At 54.1% G+C, this 20551-nt stretch overlaps 2 protein-coding genes across 2 annotated transcripts in view; both read left to right on the top strand.

Annotated features, from left to right (window-relative positions):
• The first annotated feature begins 742 nt into the window (after window positions 1–742).
• On the top strand, window positions 743–12851 carry Pdlim2 (PDZ and LIM domain 2). The gene is made up of 10 exons (XM_005355568.3): window positions 743–868; window positions 2248–2342; window positions 3066–3217; window positions 5144–5213; window positions 5316–5467; window positions 5633–5711; window positions 9007–9089; window positions 9260–9387; window positions 10886–11003; window positions 12306–12851. Exons 2-10 carry the CDS (start codon window positions 2250–2252, stop codon window positions 12481–12483), a joined length of 1053 nt encoding a protein of 350 aa, XP_005355625.1. The 5' UTR covers window positions 743–868; window positions 2248–2249; the 3' UTR covers window positions 12484–12851.
• Window positions 12852–16970: 4119 nt separating this feature from the next.
• The window catches only part of C17H8orf58 (chromosome 17 C8orf58 homolog), a 5321-nt gene continuing 1740 nt past the window's right edge, over window positions 16971–20551 (top strand). Inside the window, exons 1-6 of the mRNA XM_005355565.2 lie at window positions 16971–17170; window positions 18587–19047; window positions 19402–19542; window positions 19674–19770; window positions 19918–20030; window positions 20246–20349. Of these exons, the coding sequence (XP_005355622.1) occupies window positions 17122–17170; window positions 18587–19047; window positions 19402–19542; window positions 19674–19770; window positions 19918–20030; window positions 20246–20349 (965 nt within the window). The 5' untranslated portion in view covers window positions 16971–17121. The remainder of the gene's footprint in view (window positions 17171–18586; window positions 19048–19401; window positions 19543–19673; window positions 19771–19917; window positions 20031–20245; window positions 20350–20551) is intronic.

Here is a 20551-nt window from a genome sequence, read left to right as displayed (position 1 = left end):
ACCCCCTGCTCAGTTGGGCTGAGCCCAGGAGCCTAGTAGAAGGGATGGGGCAGACAGGGTCCTTGGTGGTTGGAGCTGGCCCATGCCAGGCAGGATAGCTGGGAGGGGAGGTGCCTGGTGACCCTGCCAAGCGCTCTCTATCTCTGGGTCTGGGCATGCCTTCCTGCTCAGGGCAGGCTTGGCTTGCGGGGTATCTGAGGCTAAGTCACTGCGCTGGCAGCACAAAGCCATCAGTGGGGCGTCTGCCCGGGAACAGATAGGAGGGTTGAGGGATGGCTCAGGTTTGGAGTTTGTGAGTATCGGGCGGGCGGTAGCTGCTCCAACATCGGAGTTAGGAGAGGGCAGAGGAGTCGGGCGGACCACAGACAGGTCCATCATATCAGCGGTTGCCTGATAGAGCCCTAGATGCCGCGGTTCCCTTTCTTATTGTGGGGTGGTAAGAAGTCTCCGTAGTCTGCGCTTGGTGGGGAGGGTCTGTCATTTGAACCGCTCCCCTGTACTCAGGGACAGCACGGAGGATGCGGGCACCTCGGAAGGGTCTCACTCTAGAGGCGACTCAGGGAGTGTCTGCTGCCCCCCACGCCCACTCCCAGCTCCCCAGCAAGACACGGGCCAGGTGGCGGCGCCCAGGCTCGGCAGCGCAGAGGAGGCGGCTTCCCGGGCCAGGGGCGGCGGCAGGGGCGGCCCCGGGATCACATGGGCGGAGGCAGGTCCCGGAGCCCCGGGCGAGCTCTCCCTAGAGTTGGACAGACGGCTGCGGTGGAACGGCGGAGGCTCCTCGTCCTCACTCCCTCCGTTCTTCCCTCCCTCCTTCCCTTTCCCGGCGGTCCTTGGCTGCTGAGCAGCGGGACAGGCGGGCGGCAGCCAGGTGAGCGCTCGCCCACCTGCACCCACCACGGGCCACCGCCCTCGGGGATCTCCGCCTCATCGGACCCTACCCTCGGCCCAAAGCCCCTCTTCCCTGAAGCTTCCTTTCAGCCTGGGTACCGAGTGGCTTGGACTCGCCTTTGACCCAGACACTCGTCCTCCAGTCCGGAGCCTCCAGGGTACTTTGGCCTTTGGTGGGAAGAAGGCTTGAGAACTGGTGCTGGGGACAGCCAGGCTGACGCGCTAGGCTAGGCAACTCCCGCAGCAGCATTCACAGCCCTGGGTCCACTGGTCGGCTCAAAGGTCTGAGAATCTCAGGGCGTTTGCAGACTTTCAGAGATCAGCCTGAGGCACGGTGGCTGGGCCTGGGTAAAAGGGAAAGCCAGTTGCCTGAGGAAAAGACCGTGGAACTGCTGGTCTGGATAACCCCCTCTCATAGGCCTTGATGTTCTTGAGATATTGGACAGTACTTGCTGACTCCGTATCTCCCCAGGGACAGCCTCAGGATGGGTGCTGGGCTGGGTGGTGCCAAGCCTGGCATTGTAGCTTCCTGCCTGGCTTGACTCCTGGCTCCAGACCTAGAGGCTCAGGAAATCCTAGGAGGGCCTGATCCACAAGGACACTCCCTTGCGGGGCAGAGGGGGCTGTGGATGGGAAGCTTGTGGCCAAACTGGCAACATCATGAACTTGCCCTGCTGGCCAACACCAGGGTCAGTGTGGGTGTGCCTCCCTTGGCAGATGAGCCCTGGCCTCCTTGCTCAGGCTGTTCAGAGGGCAGCAGGCCCCCAGAGGAGGTAGCAAGCTTCCTCTTGCTCATCTGAACCCCTTGTCAGGGCTGGCAAGTAGCCAAGTTGCCCCTTTGGAGTCCTTGGTCTGATACCCTTCAACCCCAGGCCTGGCTAACTTATTGCCATCTGGTGGGGCCCCAAGGCTTCTTGCTGTCCGTCTGTGTGGAAAGCTCAGAGTACACAGGGCAAGTAGGAAGTATCGCTGTGCTCTTAGTTTTGGGGACAGGAAACAAGCCCTTGAGGTAGCGAATGGGGGTGGGGCAGATAACTCCTACCACCTGCTAATTCCTTCCCACTATTCTCCACAGTGCACTTGCAGGAGAAAGCCTGGCAGCCTGCCAGCAGGCCTGCTACCTCTCCTAGGGGATCTGTTAGACCTAAGACCCTAGAAGGGGGAACTCAGAGTCAAGGCCTCCCAGGGTGGGGGGAAGTGAAACTCTCCGGGGAGGGAGGGACTTAGTCACTTCCTCTACCCCCATCACCCAGGCCCAGGCCTTACTGGGTAATTCTGAGACCTGTCACCGTCTTCTCCCTTTTCTTTTGGGGTGTGTTGTGGGAGTAGATCCCACCTCCCGGTTCCTCTCTGTCCCAGGCATGGCACTGACTGTGGATGTGGTGGGGCCAGCACCCTGGGGCTTCCGCATCAGCGGAGGCCGAGATTTCCACACACCCATCATCGTGACCAAGGTAAGGGCTGTCTTTAGGAGATAAGAAGCCAGCTTCCCCCTGAAAATGAGGGTCCTTCTTCCAATTTGTTCTGGAGCCTGAAGCTTGCTCTGGGCAATGTTGGCAGGGGCAAGAGGGGCGGGGGCCGCCGGAGACAGTTATGTTCTGTTGTCATGGCTATGTGAGGTCTCCTTCGGGAAGGCCATCGAGACCCTGGGCCCTACACTCTTGAAACTCACACCTGTTGGTGGTCATGTGGGGGTGGTTACATAGGACAAGCTCCTCTGCAAGTTCTTGGTAGGCTGGGAGTTTCTTTGCTGCCCAGGCTCAGACCCAGATCCTGACTGGAGAACATTCATAGCCAGGGTGGTATTTAATCAGCCACCTGTAAGGTATGATTTGCACGGGCAAGGTTCTCTGTCCAGAAGTATTCCCAAGCCTAGTTCCCGACATTCTGCCATCACATTCCTTAGGAGTTTGTGTTTAGATGCGCGTGTGTGTGTGCGTGTGCGTGTGTATTGGGGGAGTAGGGAAGCCACTCAAGCCTGTGAGGAATTAGCTGGCAAGCTGGCAGCCTGGAAAAAGAAAGAGGAAAAGGTGGTAGAAGCATAACCCTGCTTCCGCACTTCCTGGGCAGCAACAGGAGGTCCCTTCGGCTCCAGCCTTCTCAAGTGTACCCCTATCCAGGGTGGGTACTGAGTACCAAAGACTCACCAGCCAGCATCTGGCTCCTCACCCCTCTAGGTAACAGAGCGGGGCAAGGCCGAGGCGGCCGATCTCAGGCCTGGTGACATCATTGTAACCATCAACGGAGAGAGTACAGAGAGAATGCTCCACGCTGAGGCCCAGAGCAAAATCCGACAGAGTGCCTCCCCCCTGCGGCTGCAGCTGGACCGGTAGGCCTTCCACCTCCACTGGCTGGTCCTGCCACCTTTCCGCTCCTCCCTTGTCCATTGCCATCCCAGGCAGCCGCCCTCAACCTGGCCTAGAGGCCCAGTGGAGCCCCATCCCAGTCTTCCAAGCCTCTTTTGGCATCTGGGAAGTGCTCAGCTCTGGGCCTATGGTATGGAAAAGGAAGGTGTCCCAGTGACTACCTGGTGAAGGTGGGCGCCAGGCTGGGCATGCAGCCACAGGCGAGGTGGGGCAAGCTGGCACCAGCTACCTGGAAGCCCGGGTTTGACTGGTTCCCAGGAGTGTGAATGGCACAGGGTGTGGGTATGAAGTGGTTGAAGAGAGGAAACTTTGGGGCAAGGTGTACCCTAGGCCGAGTCTCCAGTACCCTTGTCTCTGAGAGGTGGCTCTTTTGTAGATTCAGGTGGAGATGGGAACTGGGGACTCACAACTCACAAGAGTTTATTGTCCCTTCCCATCACTGACTTGAGCTGTGCCATTGACCATGGGTCCCTGCACTGGGGAGGAGTGTTGGGGGGGGGCAGGCGGACAGGTGGCTACTCAGGATAGAACATCACAGTGAGTCACAGTTCAGGAATGCTGAGAGATTCCTTGGTCCAAAGGCCCTCTGGGCAGACCATGAAATGAGTTGGACATCTTCTGCTTTTCTTTCTGCCTCTTCCCCACTGCCCAGCTTTCTCTGGCCTTTGCATTACTCCTCACCCATGGGCCTTGCTAGTAGGGAATGCTCAAGAGGCAGGCTCCCACGATAATTGCCATGCCATTCTGTCCCTGAGTGTTTGCAAGAGGGAGACCTAAAGGAGGAGGGTGGAGGGGGCCTCATGGCATCTGGGAATGGGACCAAAATCCACAGGAGGCTGCCATCAGGGGAAGATCTGCAGACAACATTGCTTGCTATTATATTAGGTCCTTCTTGGAGGAACCTGGCCATTAGGGATGTGGGCCTGGCCAGCAAGCCAAGGCTCAGAGTGTCTTCATTCTTTGGCCAGGAGCTCCCCTCCCCAATCCTCCGCCATCCTCTCTTCAGGAAGCATTTAGAAGTTCTGAGGCAGACCCTCCCCTCAACCCGACCTTGTATGACTACCCCTGATTCCAGGAGACAAAGGCTCCTGCTGGCCAGCATTGCCAGAAGGGACCAGAGGCCCAGAAATGTAGTAGTGATGAGCGGGTCCTCCTTTCACCTTCACTTCGGATGGCCAGGGACCTCCCACTCTAGGCTCCTGCCAGTTCCACTTGGGGGGGGCTCTCTGGCTAGCTGCTGTTGGTTGCACATTGGACGCCGAGCCTTGTTGTAGCCTCTGTCTCTAGGTCCTCCAGATGCCCGTCTAGAAGGGAAGAGAAGCCTGGTCCCACCCCTGGTTTTGCTGGGCGAGGAGTCTGGGAAAGGAATTCCAGTGACCTTCCCAAAGATATTCTGGCCATTAGTAGAGCGGCTGGTAGGGACAAGGCTATCCTTGGGGAGAAGGTTCTGGGTCAGCCGAAGATGGGCCTTGGGACTCGGGACAACCCATTTTCCTTCTGTGATTTTAATTTCTCCACAATTTAAAAGATGAAGGGTTATTGATATGGAACTAGCCATCTTCCTCCAAATTGATCTCAAGCAGACATTATCCGGTGACTAGATGAAATGGATGGAAACAGGGACCTGGGTCACTGGAGGAACCTCTGATAAAAATGGATTTATGAAGCCTTCTGCTGAAACTGTCCTTTCTGTTATGGTGCTGAACCTGAGAGTGTTGCTGGTGGTGGTTAGTGGGAGTCATTTGTTCTGAATATAACGAAGTTAATAGTTCAATGTCCAAGTGTCCTGGATACTTGGCTGGTCTCGAGAACCAGGCCTAGGAACTGTGTTGAGGATGCGGATATCTAGGGCCCTGCGATAGACAGTCTCTCCCTCTCTTGTCCCTCAGGTCCCATCCTGCCTCTCCTGGGCAGACCAACGGGGATGGCTCCTTGGAAGTGCTGGCAGCTAGATTCCAGGTAAGCTGGGTGCTTCCAACGGTGAGCGACAGCACCCCCAAGTACCGTGAGGGGGAGCAGCCAGCAGGTTCATGCCAACTCTCTCTTGGCCCTTCTCCACAGGGCTCCCTGAGGACACACCATGACAGCCAGTCCTCCTGGAGATCTGCCTGTTTGAGCCCAGCCTCCCTCAGTCCCAGACCAGGCAGCCCTTTCTCCACTCCACCCCCCACCAGTCCACTTGCTGCTTCTGGAGAGGATGTGATTGGCCATAGGTGAGCTCAGTGACTGGGTACCATGGCCAAGTGTGCCACCAAGTCTAGGCCTGACCCCTAGTCTCAGTTGCTATGTGTAGGGAACCCTGGACACCCCCTCTTCCTTCCTGGGACGGGCTGTGTGTGTTCTGCACCCACAACAACCCCCCTCCTTTCCAATTTCAGTTTTCAGAGTCTGACACACTCTTCAGGCCTCGCTGCTACTCACCACTTGTCCTACCCGAGCCACCCCACCAGCCGACAGGTGAGGCTTCCTGAGGGAAGATGTCTCCCATGCTACTGGCTGCCACTGGTGCCTCTGGCACTAACAGCAGCTGGCAATACCTGAACAGCCTGTGGGACCATTCCCCTGTGACCGGTACATTACACTCCTGAGCCAGAGAGGCTGGCTAGCGCTGGGGTCACCACGCATTCCTTGCTCCTGTCGCTCTGGCCCCCTCCGTCGCATTGGCTTCCTCCCTTCTCGGTGTGTTTCTTTTGGGCTGTGGCTGAAATAGTTTTGCTGCTGTCGTTGGGATGAGTCCCACTCCGTGCTGGCTGCATCTCCGAAAGACATTCCTCCCCGTCATAAGCCCCCAGCTCCCACCCCAGCTCCTTGATCTTCTTCCACTCAGCCTAGAGAGCCTCTGAGGGGCTGTGGTTCTGTCTCATGCTGCCCTTGGCCAGATTTCTGTCTGCTCCTTCCTCTGCAGGACCCCTCCCCCATCCCGTTCCCAGCATCCCAGTCACCGCTGCTGACAGCTTAACCCCCAGGTGGTATTTCTCCTCCCCCAGGGCAGGGGCGGGGCAGTGAAATAGTGAGAAGGACAGACAACAGTCCTGGCCCTCAGCCGCTGGGGGCAGAGTGGCTGGGGACACGTCCGGCCTTTTGGGTGAAGGGGACGAGACCCAGCTGCTGGAATCTTACTTCTGGGTTGGTTCTGCATTCCGAAGAGCTGGGCCTTTGGGGATGGAAGGTTCTGCATTCCAAAGTGCAGGGTCTTTGGGGCTGGTAGGGGGGAGAGGACAAAGAGTAGGGGCAGTCTGGAGAAGGAAGGGGCAGGATTTGTGGTGATAGGCCATATGCTTACCCTAGGGCCAGCTGGGTGGGTGCTGTGGTCACAGAGCCATCTTTAAAGAATTTAAGATGTGGCTGTTGAGATAAGACAAACATGCCAAACAATTTTGAAACAATTAAGTATGGGACAGTGTGGGATTAATTACAAAAGCAGGAGGCATTCTGGAAGGGGAGAGAGAGAGAGAAGTAGGTTGGGTGCCCTGGGAAGGCTCCGTTAGGAATTTTGCTGGACTGGACAGTGGAGAGGGACTGGGGGTAGAGTTTCGATCAGAGAGTGATAGATGGTGACCTGAAATCCTAGGAGAAGGGGAAATGGGTCCCAGCAAGACCGGGCTGGTTCTGAGCCAAGGTGGAAAGGAGCTTGGATTAGAGCTGGTTGAAGCTCCCCTTTCCTGCCCCTGGTTTCTTAGGGGCTGTTGGCTCAGCAGACCACAGGTGCTCAAGGGCATATCTCCCTGTAGCATCCCACCTTGCCCAAACGGGAACGTTGCTTGGTGGTCTAGGAGTTGATTCTCGAGCCAGCATCAGCCCCTGGGAATTTCTATGGGAAAATGTAGATTCCCAGGAGACTTCTTATAAATGCAGAGCCCCAGGCCCCAGTCTGGACCTGCAGCAGAGTGGGAACTGGGGATTCAGAACAGGAACTTGTATTTTGACAAGATTGTCTACTAAAAGAAGGCGCTGGGGGTGTCAGGTGGCAGGCAGGTCCTGGCTCTGGGGGTGTCAGGTGGTTGGCAGGTCCTGACTGGTCCCTTTGCTGCTGTGTTACCCAGAGCAGGACCCTCTTCCTCTCTGGTCCTCAGAGTCAGGCTAGATTGACCCTGAGAACCTCTCATTCTTCTCTCTTGACAAGCCAGCTGCTGCTTGTCAAGACCCCTCTGGGCCCTTAGGGATGCATTCATGGACAAAAACCGGAACTCCTCCCCCCCCCAGGCTGTGCTGAAAGGTGCAGGAGTCATGGGGTCCACGCTTCCCTCCTGAGTCACACCGCATTTTAGTTTCTCAGAGACTCCAGAGGAAAGCAGCACATTCGGTCTGATTAGATTCCCCAGACTTCTCTCAGCTCTCAGCCCACCTCCGGTATTTACCGTGAACATTGCTGCATGCCCCGTAGTGCGTTCACTACAGGCGTATTCGAGAAGGGCCGATGATGAGGAAGTAGCTTGTTGAATTTGGAGAGGAAACATCCCTTCTGTGAACATAGGGTCCTCGGTTGTCTGGGAGAGCAGGTGAGGCAAGAGTGGTGGCTTTGGCTGCCCAGGAAGAGCCGTGGGACCCAGCCAGCAGTGATACTCCCATTTTGTCATGGACTCTTGACTGAGGCTCGAGAGCTGGGATGCAGGATACCTCTAGAGTCATTCTGGAAGCTGCCGGTGAAAAACACACCTCTCCTCTTGCTAGGAATGAGAACTTGGCCCCAGAAGGAGCCTAGGCGGGAAGGATCACCCCTCTTCCCCGAGGCTGTTCTCTCTGATGCAGGATACATGCTGACCTGCTTGGAGATACAACATTGCTCTTGAGGCCCTGAAAACATTATCACAGACCTTCTTTAGCCCTGCAAAAGCATCTAGGAGCTGGACATAGAGTCCTGCCTCAGACCCACAGAAAGCTTGGGTCAGCCTCTGTACCGCAGAGTATGGTAGCAAAGGAACCCAAAGACTGGGGATATATTTCAGTTGGAAGAACACTTCAGGAACTCTACCCCAGGTTTCCCAGCCTGATTGGCTGCTAATGCTCTCTTCTCATACTCCCCCAGATCCCATTGAGGGGTCACACTCGAAAGAGCACCCTCAGGTGCAGGCTGGAAACAGGTTTCCAGGGTTGAAAGGTGAAATAGAAGTCTGGGTTTCAATGTCCCAGAGCAAATTCACGGATCAAGATTATTGCAGAATATGTAGCTGCTCACAATGCTTGGGAAGTGGCGGTAGGGGCAGGGCAGGCCAGACCTGAAATGGTAGGAGGAAGGGGCAGCAGGTCGCATAGAGCCTACCCTGTTAGGAGAGCTGCGCGAAGGGCACTGAGAGCCTGCCCAGTCCCATCCTGGCTCCAGGAGGGCTTAACCCTTTACCCAGTTGTGTTTCCGTGGTCTTGTTGCAAAATGATTGGCTTCCAGGCTTGCTTGCTTCTTCTCTGTTTCTTCTGTGGAATAGGAGGCTGGCTACATCTCTGCAGACAGGTAGCATAATCTAAGTGTGACAATGTATCTAAAGGGTGTCTGTGTGGAGTTCCCCATCTAATTGTCCTTGCTCGGCTCCTTGTGGGATCCCCAGGTGTAACAGGCATCTCTGCAACTGAGCGCTGACCTCTCTCCCCTTTCAGGATCCCATTCTCCCTGGGGCCTTCACTCTGAGGATAGGGACAGGGTACCTGACACCAGCAGGTCATTGGAGGCCAGGCGCCCCCTAGCGTTGGTTTTGGGAGCAGCATCTGGTAATGCACCGGGGGTTGGGCCTGACTCCTCCCCTCTGCTCTCTTCCCTCAGGCCGGCCACAACAGCCCAAGCGACTCAGCAGTGAGGGTGCTGCCACATTCCCCAGGTCCTCGGTCCTCCAGCCCCAGGTTCAGGTACCAGTAGGTCCTGCAGAGTTGGGTGGACTCCTGGAGGGTCTGGAGGGGACGGGTTTCCCTGAGAGGGATGGGAGTCTCCGCCTCTTCATCCTTCCATATTCCTCTGCACTGGGGTGTGTCCCAACACTCTGACACAGGGTCCTCATTCCTAGCTGTCGCTTCCACAGCACCTTCGATCTGGAGGAGGACTCAGAGGTGTTCAAGATGCTGCAGGAGAACCGCCAGGGACGAACCGCCCCGAGACAGTCCAGTTCCTTTCGGCTCTTGCAGGAAGCCTTGGAGGCTGAGGAAAGAGGTGAGGCCTCTTTGCTTTGGGATGAAGTAAGGCCCCATGGACTCCCTGGAGCGAGACCAAACAGGCTAAGGAAGTAGTTTAAGGTCCCATAGCAGAAGTAGGGAATTAAGGGAGCAGATGTCAGGCCCCAGTAGCTTTAAAGAAGTTTATTTTCTGGTTGGGATGTACAAGGTACCGATAGAAGGTGGTGGGCTGTACCAGTTAGAGCCAGGACAAGGGAGTGAAAAAACAGGGACTCTAGGCTAGGTCTCCAGGCTTCTTGGAAGAAGAGGGATTTGATTTGGCCTTAAAACAGGATCCGAGATTCCAACAGCCTTAAGACAGTGGCCTGGCTGGGAGGACTATGGAATGTGGAGGCCAGCAACCAGAGAGCTTTGGGTTCAGAGAAAATGCCTTGGCCTGGCAGCATGGGAGAACATCGAGCAGAGCAAGCTGCTGAGGCAAGGGCCCTGGGAGCCAGAACAAAGAACACTCTGCCACAAGCGATCATGCCAGGCAAGATAGCATTGTGAGCAGCACAATGCAGGCTCCTGCCAGCTGCCCGTTTACTCATTGCAAATACACTGATGTGTTTGTTTATCCAGTGGAGAGGATGTGTGGAGGCATAACCTGACTTCAATCCCCGAGGAGCTCCAGTTATTGGGGCCGTGGTCCTGGGAAGATCCTAAAGGAGTGGATACCCAAGTGGACTATATACTGCCCTCTAGGAAATCAGGAACGATGCACTTTGTAGTAGCCGATAGGAGCACCTCTTGTCCACAGGGAGGATGGGGAGGACGAGTCTGGCAGGACAGGGCTTAGAGCTTAGAACAGAATGGCCGGGCCAGTTCCTGATAGCTGGTTCTGACTCTAACGCATAGTGCTCACACGGCTGTTTGCTGGAACATAGAGGGCTAAATAAGAAAGTTTTGGAACAAATCCCTCCAATCCTGACTCTGAGAGGCCACAGGGAGATGGTAGTCGTGGTGGTGGTGGGGAAAGAGTACAGACAGTCACTTCATGGGTGCCTCAGACTCTGTGCTGAGCCTTGGACAACAGCTGCCCAATGCCTCTGCTCTGTGCTTCGTCTTGGTGTTTTCACTGGCTCAGATGCAATGATGCATATAAAAACCCTTTGAAAAGGCCGTACAAAGACACTGTGGTGTTGTTACAACCTAGGACGGTCTGTCTGTATCATCATGACTGGCTCACAGAGAACACCTTCTTGTTTATGTCACACACTAGGCACAGATGTTCCCAGGCTGTTTTAGAAGGACAGGGGTTCACACCCACCATCAACTTTTGCCAAGGGTCTGCCCCACTCACCTTCCTTCTTTACCGGTTTGAATACCCACTGGTACTTTAGAGATTCATGTGAAAGTATGCCTTTTGCCACAAGTGTGGGAGTGTCCCGGGGAGGATCTGAAGAGCGTCATAAAATGCCATTAAGTACAGCCAGATACCTCTGCGGGTGGGACAAGCAGCTCTCATGCGTCTGTCTGTCTCCTGCCCTTCCCAGGTGGCACACCTGCCTTTGTGCCCAGCTCATTGAGTCCCCAGGCCTCCTTGCCCACCTCCAAGGCCTCGGCCACCCCACCCAAGCTCCACACCTGTGAGAAGTGCAATGTCAACATCTCGTGAGTTTTGGAGGGCTGGGTGATGAGCAAGCCTTGGGGAGCATGGGGCTTATAAGCAAAGCTGGGCTGTTAGTCTGGGACCATAGAGGGAACCATGGCCAAGTGGCCTCATGCTCAGAATGAATGCTTGGCTGCTTCCTGCCCACCCTCACTTTCTCCCCTCTCGCCAAAGAAATGAAGAATGTTACTGCTTTTGGTTTTTCCTACATATCCCCCCAAGCCTCTGGAGATCTGCCCCCGGATGAGGCTCATTCCTCCTTCTGGAGAAGTTCTCCCTTCCCTGCCCCTGGGTTCATTTCTCAGTGGGTGGCATTGTAATGTAGCCCTTCTCTCTGGTAAAAAGAGAGAGAGAGAGAGAGAGAGAGACAGAGAGAGAAAGAGAGACAGACAGAAACAGAGAGAGAAAGAGAGACAGAGAGACAGAGAGAGAAAAGAAAAAGAAAAAAAGAGAAATGCTGGTATTCCTCCAGCTATAAATGCCCAAACTGTGTCAAGGTGACTTACTTTGGGCCATTCCTTGACTTTTCCTGGTAGAGCTTTCTCATCTGCAGGACAGGATAGCATCCTGCATTCTGAGGAAAGTGGGTGGAAAGCTGGGCTGTAGTGGTGGCGCTCCCAGGATCCTGCATCCCCATCCCTGCAGGACTTGGAAGAAAGCACAGAGCACACAGCTAGCCCCAGGGTATCCGTTCTGGTTTCACTGCCTTGTAATGCTGACGCGTTATGAGTTCTGTATTCGGAGTCACTCTCTGAGAGCCACAGCTCAGGGGAGTTTGTCTGTCCATAAGACAGGGTCTGCCTCAAACTATAGACTCTTGCCTACTTAATACTGTGATCACAGACATGCACTAGCATGCCTAGCTCATGTTCTTTTTAATTAAACATTATTTGATCATGTCTGCATGAATGTGGAAGGAACCCTGGCGTACATGTCAAGGTCAGAAGACAGTTTTCGGGAGTTCTCTCCTTCCACCACGGCTTACGGGATGACACTCAGGTCTCCAGGCTTCTGTGGCAAGGGTTTCCACCCGATGAGCCATCACTCTAGCCTTTTTTTTTTTTTTTTTTTTTTTTTTTTTTTTTTTTTTTTTTTTTTTGTGTGTGTGTGTGTGTCGTTCTTGATTAGGGGGTAAAGTGAAATTCCTGAGAGAGGCTTGGGAGTCAAGTGCCTGAGGTATTTGTGTCTGAGGTTCTGACTGGCTGGGGAACAGGTTTCCTGGGAATGCTGACTTCATGCCAGGTCCTCCTAACTATCCCGCCTCTGTTCTGTGCCCCTGTTCTAATGGCTTTCCCTTTCTGCAGGAACCAGGCCGTGCGCATCCAGGAGGGGAGGTACCGACACCCTGGCTGCTACACCTGTGCGGACTGTGGGCTGAACCTGAAGATGCGCGGTCACTTCTGGGTGGGCGATGAGCTGTACTGTGAGAAGCACGCCCGCCAGCGCTACTCAGTGCCTGGCACTCTGAGCTCTCGGGCCTGAGTCTCAAGGTGCTCAGACAGGACCGACCACACTGAGAGCAAGCAGGGAGGGGTGATGGCGGGTGACGGCTCTTACAGGAACTTAAGGTTGTCCTTGCTGGGTGAAACCAAGGGTTGGGACTAGTCTCAGGCTGCAAGTGCCGAGGACAATTCTACTGTCTGGCCTGCCTCCTGCAGACCAGTTGCTGCACTGTAGCCTGAAATGGCCATTCGGTTGGACAGGTTTGTGTATAGGACTGGGCACAGATAGAAGTATCTAGAAGGGCAAGGTGGACCTGAGGTTAATGATATTCGTGGTGTAAAGTTTATTTTGACGTGTGAACTCGATATACATGTGGATAAAATGAAGTAGTGTCCTTTTTCCTTCTTTCCCTGTTCCTGAGAAGAAAGTCTTTGTTTATGGTTATCTGTTTATTTCCCCTTCCTTAAGCCCTACTCGCTATGCACCCCATTGCAGAGGCCTGATCCTTTTTTCTTTTTTGTACCTTTGAGACACTATCTCAGATACCTCAGAGTTACAGCTCTGCCTCCCAGCAGAACCGGATCCAGCTACAGTGTGTGCCCCACCTCATTCAGTGGGTTCCTTCTCTAAGTTGGTTTAAGTTGGGGGTAGATGCTTTCTTAACTCTTCTCTCTCTCTCTCTCTCTCTCTCTCTCTCTCTCTCTCTCTCTCTCTCTCTCTCTCTCAAAGATGATTGCTTATTTTTGGAGGGAAGAGGTTTTGTAGGTTTCTTCTCTGAAGCTAGGAGAAACACAGGGGACCAGGAAGGACTGTCAAACACACCACAAACTCAGCTGTGGGCAGAGCTAGACTAGGATGTGATCGTTACTCAGTGTAGATGCTAGCGGCCTCACTGACTACCAGTGTAAGGAGATGAGCAGGACAGGCAGGAAGGGGGACCCAGTGATGGTGTGCGGGTGGGTGGAGGAGCTTGATCCTTTAGGCATCTTGCTCCATTGGGAACAGTGATTCATCGACCAAGGATAACCTTGAACCCGGGCTCCTGGGTGGCCTTGCTCAGGAAGGGCTGTGGCCTGAGACAATCCAACAGAGTACTCATTCCAAGGTACTACCCACAACGCACCAAGAGCTGGGTCTTTGGACCAGGCTGGTCTGCTCACACCTGCACCTCTTCTGCTGGCTCTCCAGGTGTAGCTGGATCACAGCATCCTTCACTGTGTATGGTGCATTTGAACAGAGAGGCGGTAGGGAGCAGTGGTCCTTAATTTTTGATCTGATCTACCAGCCACCCTTAGTTTTAATCTCAGAGGACATTTCAGAACCTCTTCAGGTATTGCTGTGTGTTTCAGCCATACCTGCTGTCAGCCTGGGGAGGGGAGGCATCTAAAGCTTTTTTTTTTTTTTAAAGGGGATCAAAGCTGGCTATGGAGGGTGGGGTCTTGACGGCGGTCTTTGCTATCTGTCTCTTTGGGAAAGGAATCTTGGCAGAAACAGTGTTGTCTTCTTAGACACCTGTGTATATAATTTATACGTTGATATAATCATCTCACCTTTTGCCTGGATGGCTGCCTGAGGATGAGCCTGTATTTTTATAGAAAAGATCAAGGTTGGCTGGCTGAGTGGGAGTCTGTCAGGCTCAGCTTCTCGTTAAAAAGGTGTAGCCTCTTTGGCGCCATCTAGTGTTCAATGATTCCTCAGCAAGGAAACTGCTCACAGAATTAGAATTTGGGCTTTGGCTCGGTGGGGCAGGCGGAGGACTAAACGCTTTTTTACTTCACTGGAGACAATGTTGAAACAGCAATTATGGGCTGTTATCATAAAGTACAGTAACTGATAAGGTTGTCTCAGAACACACAAGGAGCTGCTGTGTATTCAAAGCCGCGGCCATCTGAAAAGGGACCGATACATATGTTGAGAGATGGGTGACTGCCAACAGGATGCTCAGCTGAGAGCAGTGGCTGCTGGGGGAATCTGTCCTAAGATCAAGAGAGTCTGAATACCAGGTGTGGTATGAACTTCACCCTGAGGCTTTGGGGACACTTGGAAAATGTTAAACGAGTCAAGTGACAGGTTGGGAAGGCTGAGTTGGGTTACGGATGTGGTTCTATATCCACCTGCAACAAACCAGTGTGGGCTAAAATGTGCCACAAGACATGAAGGAGGACCAGGGGCAGGCTTTGGTGTTCGCCCCTTCTCTCATCCTCACCCTAAGCCAGCTAGCGGCGAGTTTCCATTCTCTCTGACCCACACACCACTTTGGCACAACTGTACTCCGTATTTCTTTCTGTATGTTAGAGAATAAGTTCAAAAAATGACAGATTCGTTAGGAGCGGGCCAAACATCTAATGAGCCTCTCTTCAAACAAAGCTGGGAGAGCAATCACAGTTCAAAGTCACACATTAGGATAATAATGGTTAAGACTCTAGGTCAGTGGTTCCCAACCTTCCTAATGCTGTGACCCTTTAATACAGTTCCTCATGTTGCACTGACCCTCCCCAGCATAAAACTATTTGTTGTTACTTCATAACTGTAATTCTGCTACTGTTATGAGTCATAATGAAAATATCCGATATGCAGGATATCTGCTATGCAACCCCTGTGAAAAGATCATGTGACCCGCAGAGGGGTTGCGACCCGCAGGTTGAGAGCCACTGGGCCAGAGCATCCTGGATGTGCTAAGGATGTTTGAACTGCGGTCTCACGGCTCAGAGACAAGTATCACTGTCACCTGCTGTCTGAATGTGGGAAGGGGAGGGGGCCAGGAAAGGAACCAAACCAGAACTTGTCTTTGGGTCCTTGGCTTCACTTGTCTCATGTGAAGCTTAGGGCTGAGTTTTCAGGAAGTCCGCTTCCTGAAGTCGGGGTTTCCCCACCAGAGGCAGAAGGACCATGCTCATGCTGCCACAAACAGTTGATTGGTGATGCTTCTTGCGATTCCCTCCGAGGGACATGATTTTCCAGGTGGGGGTGGCAGAGAAGAGACATAGACAGTGGCAGGTGTACACACGGATGTACAACCCTTTGGGTAGTGAAGAACTGGCAGGGTTCTGAGTTTGACAGGATGCTAGGTGCAGAAGTCTGGCCCACCACATCAGACCCAGTTTCCCTGAAGGCTGTGGCCGCTCAGACCTGGCCCAGTCTTGCCCAAGGGGGTGGGGCCCTATCTGGGAGGGGAGTATCTGTTGGGGAGTGTACTTAGTGGGGTGTGTGTGGGTTCTTTGTGCTGAGCCACCGCATTCCTGCTGGCTTGGCTTCCTGTTTCTAGATGCATTCCTGTCCTGGTCACCACGGAGACTGCTTGGAATTGGGCCTCACATTTTCCAAATTCAGGGCAAGATCAGACCAAGGGTCCCCCCCCCCCCTTACTTCCCCACAGTTTCACCTTGGAGGAGAAAGCCACCTGGCTTGGCAAACTCTTCTTGGACCTGGAGAAAGCAGGACTGCCTGGCCCAGCATCCGGTTTCCTACAATATATTTAAAGGACAGGGATGGGGGGTTGGGGTGGGGCAACCAGAAGCCCTGGGAACTCATGCTGCAGGAAAAGGGCTTGACCTAAACATCAAAGTCTGAAGATGGCAGAGAACTGCAACTTGGGCCCTCATCTTGAATGGTGGGTGCCTCAGTTTCCTGACTTTATAGTACTGAACTTCGATTGTTGGTGGCTCTCTGATGAAGGATCCAGTGGAGAGCATTTGAGTATGCAGTCTAGGAAGACAGATGGAGAGGGGCCGGCACACTTCCCTGGGCTCTGGCTCTAATATCTCCTCCCCCCTCCCGAGCATCCTTATCTGCCTCTTGGGGATTTGAAGCCAGCTGAGATTTTCCAGTTTCGTTTTGGTTTCTGAGAAAGGCGATGTTTCCCCACAAGCCCCCAGCATCATCTGGTCACCTGGTGGTTGACCATCAACTGCCGCCTGGGCTCCTTTTAGAATGGGGTTGGGGTGGAATGGGACCGGGTCAAGGGTGATGGCTGCTAGGGTCAGGGAAACATTTAAACTTCTGCTCAGCCTCCAGGCAGCTCCAGGCTGCTGGCTCACCTCTTGCCCACTCCCTGCAGACCCAGCCGCCACATCCTTGCAACTTTGTGGCAGCTCCCGGATAAGACAGAAGCTTGGACTGGATAGGAGGCTCATAAATTGCTCAGGATACAGAGCGTCTCTGCTCTGTAGAATTTCCCATGGCGCAGAACCCTTCCCCCTTTCTGACAAGCTGAGGGACCTGCCCTCAAGTCACACAGCTGGGAGGCCGGATGCAGTCCTAGTCGGCCTTCTTCCCTCCGCCAGCGCTGTGGGGTTCCATTTCCTTCCGGACTGTTGTGCAGTGCAACTCCTGCACTAGCAGGTTCCCAGCTGCAGCAGGAACGCAGCAGGCAGGAGCAGCGGGGGCGGGGGGGGGGCGGTGACCCCGTGCAGCCAGCCCTCTAGCGTCCTCGAATGGGGACAGACTGCGGGTGTAGGGAGTCCTTGGACAGAAGCTGCCGGGGTCAGCGCCCTCCACCTGCGCGCCGCGCCCCGCCCCAGCCTGCCCCGGCCCGCCCCCTTCGGGGAGTGTCCCGGGACCTTGCCCAAATGGGCGGGGAACGGCGGGCTGAGCAGCTTCGGCGCAACTAGGGACTCGGGGACGCCCGGGGATCGCTTGGGTGCTGCAGCGGTTACTACGCCTAGCCGGGAACGCACCATGCTGAGCCGGCGCCGCGTGTTTGCGGTGGAGCGTCTTGGTAGCCGGGGTGAGTCGCGTTGCCTCCCACCTTGGGGTCGCCTCCGGTTCTCCGGTCCCGCGCGGGCGGCGCCCACCGGCCGCGCCCCCTCGCTTCCTTGCTTTGAAGGAGTTCAGTCCAGCCAGTGAATATGCTGGGGTCGCCTTGCACAGAGCAGATCCTCTGGGATTTGCAGGTTAATCACCTACTACCCGCATCCTACCGGTCCATGGGCTCCTTTCCCCCTAATTCCCTACCCGTGATTGGGTGCCTCCAATACCCTGGCCTCAGCCAACAGCCCTGGAAGCCCCTTGGCGACCAGAAACCCATTTCCCGGGGAAGGTTGCAGGGCATAGGCTTCCTGGTCCACTTCCTGAACCAGAGGAACGGGCTGGCATCCTCTTCCCGCCAAAGCAGCCCTAGCTTCTGCCCGATTCTAGTGGACCTCCCAGACCACAGTAGAGCCTGACACAGAGAGGCTGATAAATGGACGCTAGCCATCAGAGTGTGGAGGCTCATGCCTATAACCTAGCGTTTGGGAGGCCAAGGCGGGAAGGATGTTGGAAGTTTCAGGGCAGTTTGGGCTACAGAGTGAAATACTTTCAGAAACAAAACAAAAGTCAGTTTCCTTGTTTTACTTAGTTTATATTTTTAAAGTTTTTTTTTTTCTTAAAGAATTTGGGCTTTTATTTTGTGTGTTTTACCTGTGTGGTCTGGCCAGGGAGGTCCGAAGAGGGAACCAGATTTCTTGGAACTGGAGTTGTGAAGGTCCATGTGGGGGCATCCAGCACCCATCTTCTGAACAAACAGTGCTTTAAAATACTGAACCATCGAGCCAAACCCATTTCCCCCCTTTTGACAAAAATCTCCAAATGAGTATAGTTGCTGTCATTTAGTTATTTCTGTTCTGCAGGGTAGGGATGGAACCCAGTGCCTTGTGCATGCTTTGAAAGTTGTCGCTCTGACACATCCCAGCCCTAGCTGATGTCGTTTTTATCACTGTCCCCACACACTCCAGGAGATACCTCATCCTGCTTCCTGGTGTGTCAAGGGCTCCAGACAGCACTATGTGGCCCCAACCTTCCCCTCGCTCTTTCTTCTTCCCACATCCAAATTTCAGGTAGATCCTAGTTAAGGGTCTATTAAGCCATTCATATTGCGGATTGTCACAACTTGCAATGACTTTTTGCCTACTGCCAAAGTGTAGGTTTTTTGCAAGCCCAAAGTGTAGGTTTCTGCCTGTTGACAACAATTGTTATAAAGAGAATCTCATCTAGACATCTTCCAAGCAGGGGTAGAACCATATCCCAGTAGGGCTGTGGATGGCCTGTGTCCTTGCTCACCACTGGTACAGGACAGACCTCCTCAAGGGAATGCTGCCAACTGCTAGGAATTCTGGGGGCACTGAGGGCAGCCTGCCCAGCCTGATACTGACTCTCCTTACAGACGGGGCCTTTGAGGACCTAGCACAAGGCTGTGTGGTGCCAGGAGTTACCTGCACCTACAGACGGATACCAGATAAAACTCATGGATGTTCATTGGACTTCAAGGAAGGACAGATGCCACTTCTGAAACTGGCTTCCCAGGACTCAGGCATGGAGATGGTGGTTGGGGACAGTCCATTGGCTACCTTGTCGGGACTTTCCCAAGATTCTCTGAACCTTGAACCCGTGGGAAGCCCTGAGCTGCCTTCTGCCCAGCTAGACCGGCTGCTGGCCCGACAGAAGCTGGAACAGGTGCTGGAGAGGTCTCGAGAGTTTCCCAGCTTGTCCCGTAGGCGCGGTTCCCTGCAGCTGCTGAGCAAGCCTGTAGGTGGAGTGCCCATCTTTGCCGGGGAACTTGAATCCACTGAGGCAGACACTGAGGCAGACACTGAGCTAGAGGCTGGTCTGGAAGAAGCAAAGGTGGTGAGTAGTCATCTTGGCTGAAGACTGGGGTGGAGAAAGCCCTGCCGTGGGGTTTGTGGGGACCCTCCCCCATTTCCCCTGGAGCTCTCTCGGGGTGGGGCGTTCCTTGCCCCTAATTGATGGTTGTGTCACTGCTTCTTGCTTCACCCTGAACCCAGCGGTAGGTAGCCACCCCCACAGAGGAAGTAGACAGGAATGGGTGCCATGCTCAACTGGGCACCGAGGAAGCCAGCCAGGTGTGTCTTCCTCGGCTTGCCTGCTGTGTCGCATTTTGTTTGTTCAGCATAGCCTGGCTACCCAGGATGGGAGTCTTGGATGGATTTGGAAATCTTCCTATCTTAACATGTCCTGCAGGTGGGTGATATGGAGTCTGGAGCATTGACCTGCCTTCCAGGGCAGGGTTTACGTTACCTGGAACACCTGTGCCTTGTGCTGGAGCAGATGGCGAGGCTCCAGCAGCTGTACCTGCAGCTGCAGACCCAGAGGCCCTCTAGGGTGAGTGATGGACAGGTACAGGTGGCTAGATCAGGCAGCAAGGGAGGCAGGGATTCCTGCAAGCATGAATACCTCCAGAACAGCCCCAGCTTTCTGACGAGTCTCTGATTGTCCTATCTCTCCCATCTCAGGATCCCGAGGAGGAAGAATTGGCTCTTTCATCTTCACATATTCCAGACAATAGGGTGCAAGGGCACAGAGAGCAGCTTAGCCAGACAAGGGACCCAGGTAAGGGGTAACTGTGTCTTCCTCTGCATTCTGCCTGCCTGTGCGCCTGCCCAGAGTCCCCATCAGCAGACCCCCTGAACTATAGCTTAGCAGGATTGCTTCCTGTTTGTTTCTGGCCCCAGGTGATGTGTGGTTCTCTTTCTGAAGGTGCAGAGGCGGCTGCACTCCCAGAGATGGGAGTGCTCATTGCCAACCCTCCCAGGCTGCCAGAGGCCTTGCTGGAATCAACCCACATCTTTCCATCCTCCCAGGGACACAAGGTAGTGATGAATATATGTGGATATATTTGGTAGAATAGTACAGGGTAGAAGAGCATGGGGATATGTAAGTGCTCCCAAATCAGAATTTTAGGGAAATGACAGGATTCCTGTTTGGAGCAGGTGACTTGCTCTGGCAGTGAAGTCCCTGGGAGCGTCATTAGGGATATATAGTATTTAGATGTTTTGTATGATGACCCCTACTCTGTGTTCAGCAGGACCTCTCCCACTGGGACAAGGTCAAGGTCCTGCTCAATCGGATCCGCTGGAGGAGCCCTCGACTCCCTGAGCCTCCTGCCCCTCCTGATAGTTCTGGACCCAGGTGAGTCTTGTGACTGGTCCAGGTTAGGGCATAGGGGAGAGGCTGATGGGCCAGGATGTTGATATTGTTCTGTCCTGACAGTTGTCATCTTAGTCCCTTGGGAATTTGTGAGACAAAGTGTTGGAGAAGCTGCTCCAAAGAGCAAAAGCAGTTAAGATGCCCCATCTGTTGGTAATAAGACTAGATGAGGTTAGGGACAGTG

The sequence above is a fragment of the Microtus ochrogaster genome, chromosome 17 (genome assembly GCF_000317375.1).
Source record: "Microtus ochrogaster isolate Prairie Vole_2 chromosome 17, MicOch1.0, whole genome shotgun sequence".
NCBI classification, from domain to species: Eukaryota; Metazoa; Chordata; class Mammalia; order Rodentia; family Cricetidae; genus Microtus; species Microtus ochrogaster.
The sequence above is the reverse complement of the archived record's forward strand: the minus strand, read 5'-3'. Positions and strand labels throughout refer to the sequence as shown.

Excerpts from the sequence above, each read along its gene's own strand:
- Pdlim2 (XM_005355568.3), top strand. The coding sequence starts at position 2,250 with ATGGCACTGACTGTGGATGTGGTGGGGCCAGCACCCTGGGGCTTCCGC. Across the intron at positions 5,712-9,006 it reads GCCACCCCACCAGCCGACAG|GCCGGCCACAACAGCCCAAG; the intron begins GTGAGGCTTCCT and ends CTCTTCCCTCAG. Across the intron at positions 9,388-10,885 it reads CTTGGAGGCTGAGGAAAGAG|GTGGCACACCTGCCTTTGTG; the intron begins GTGAGGCCTCTT and ends TGCCCTTCCCAG.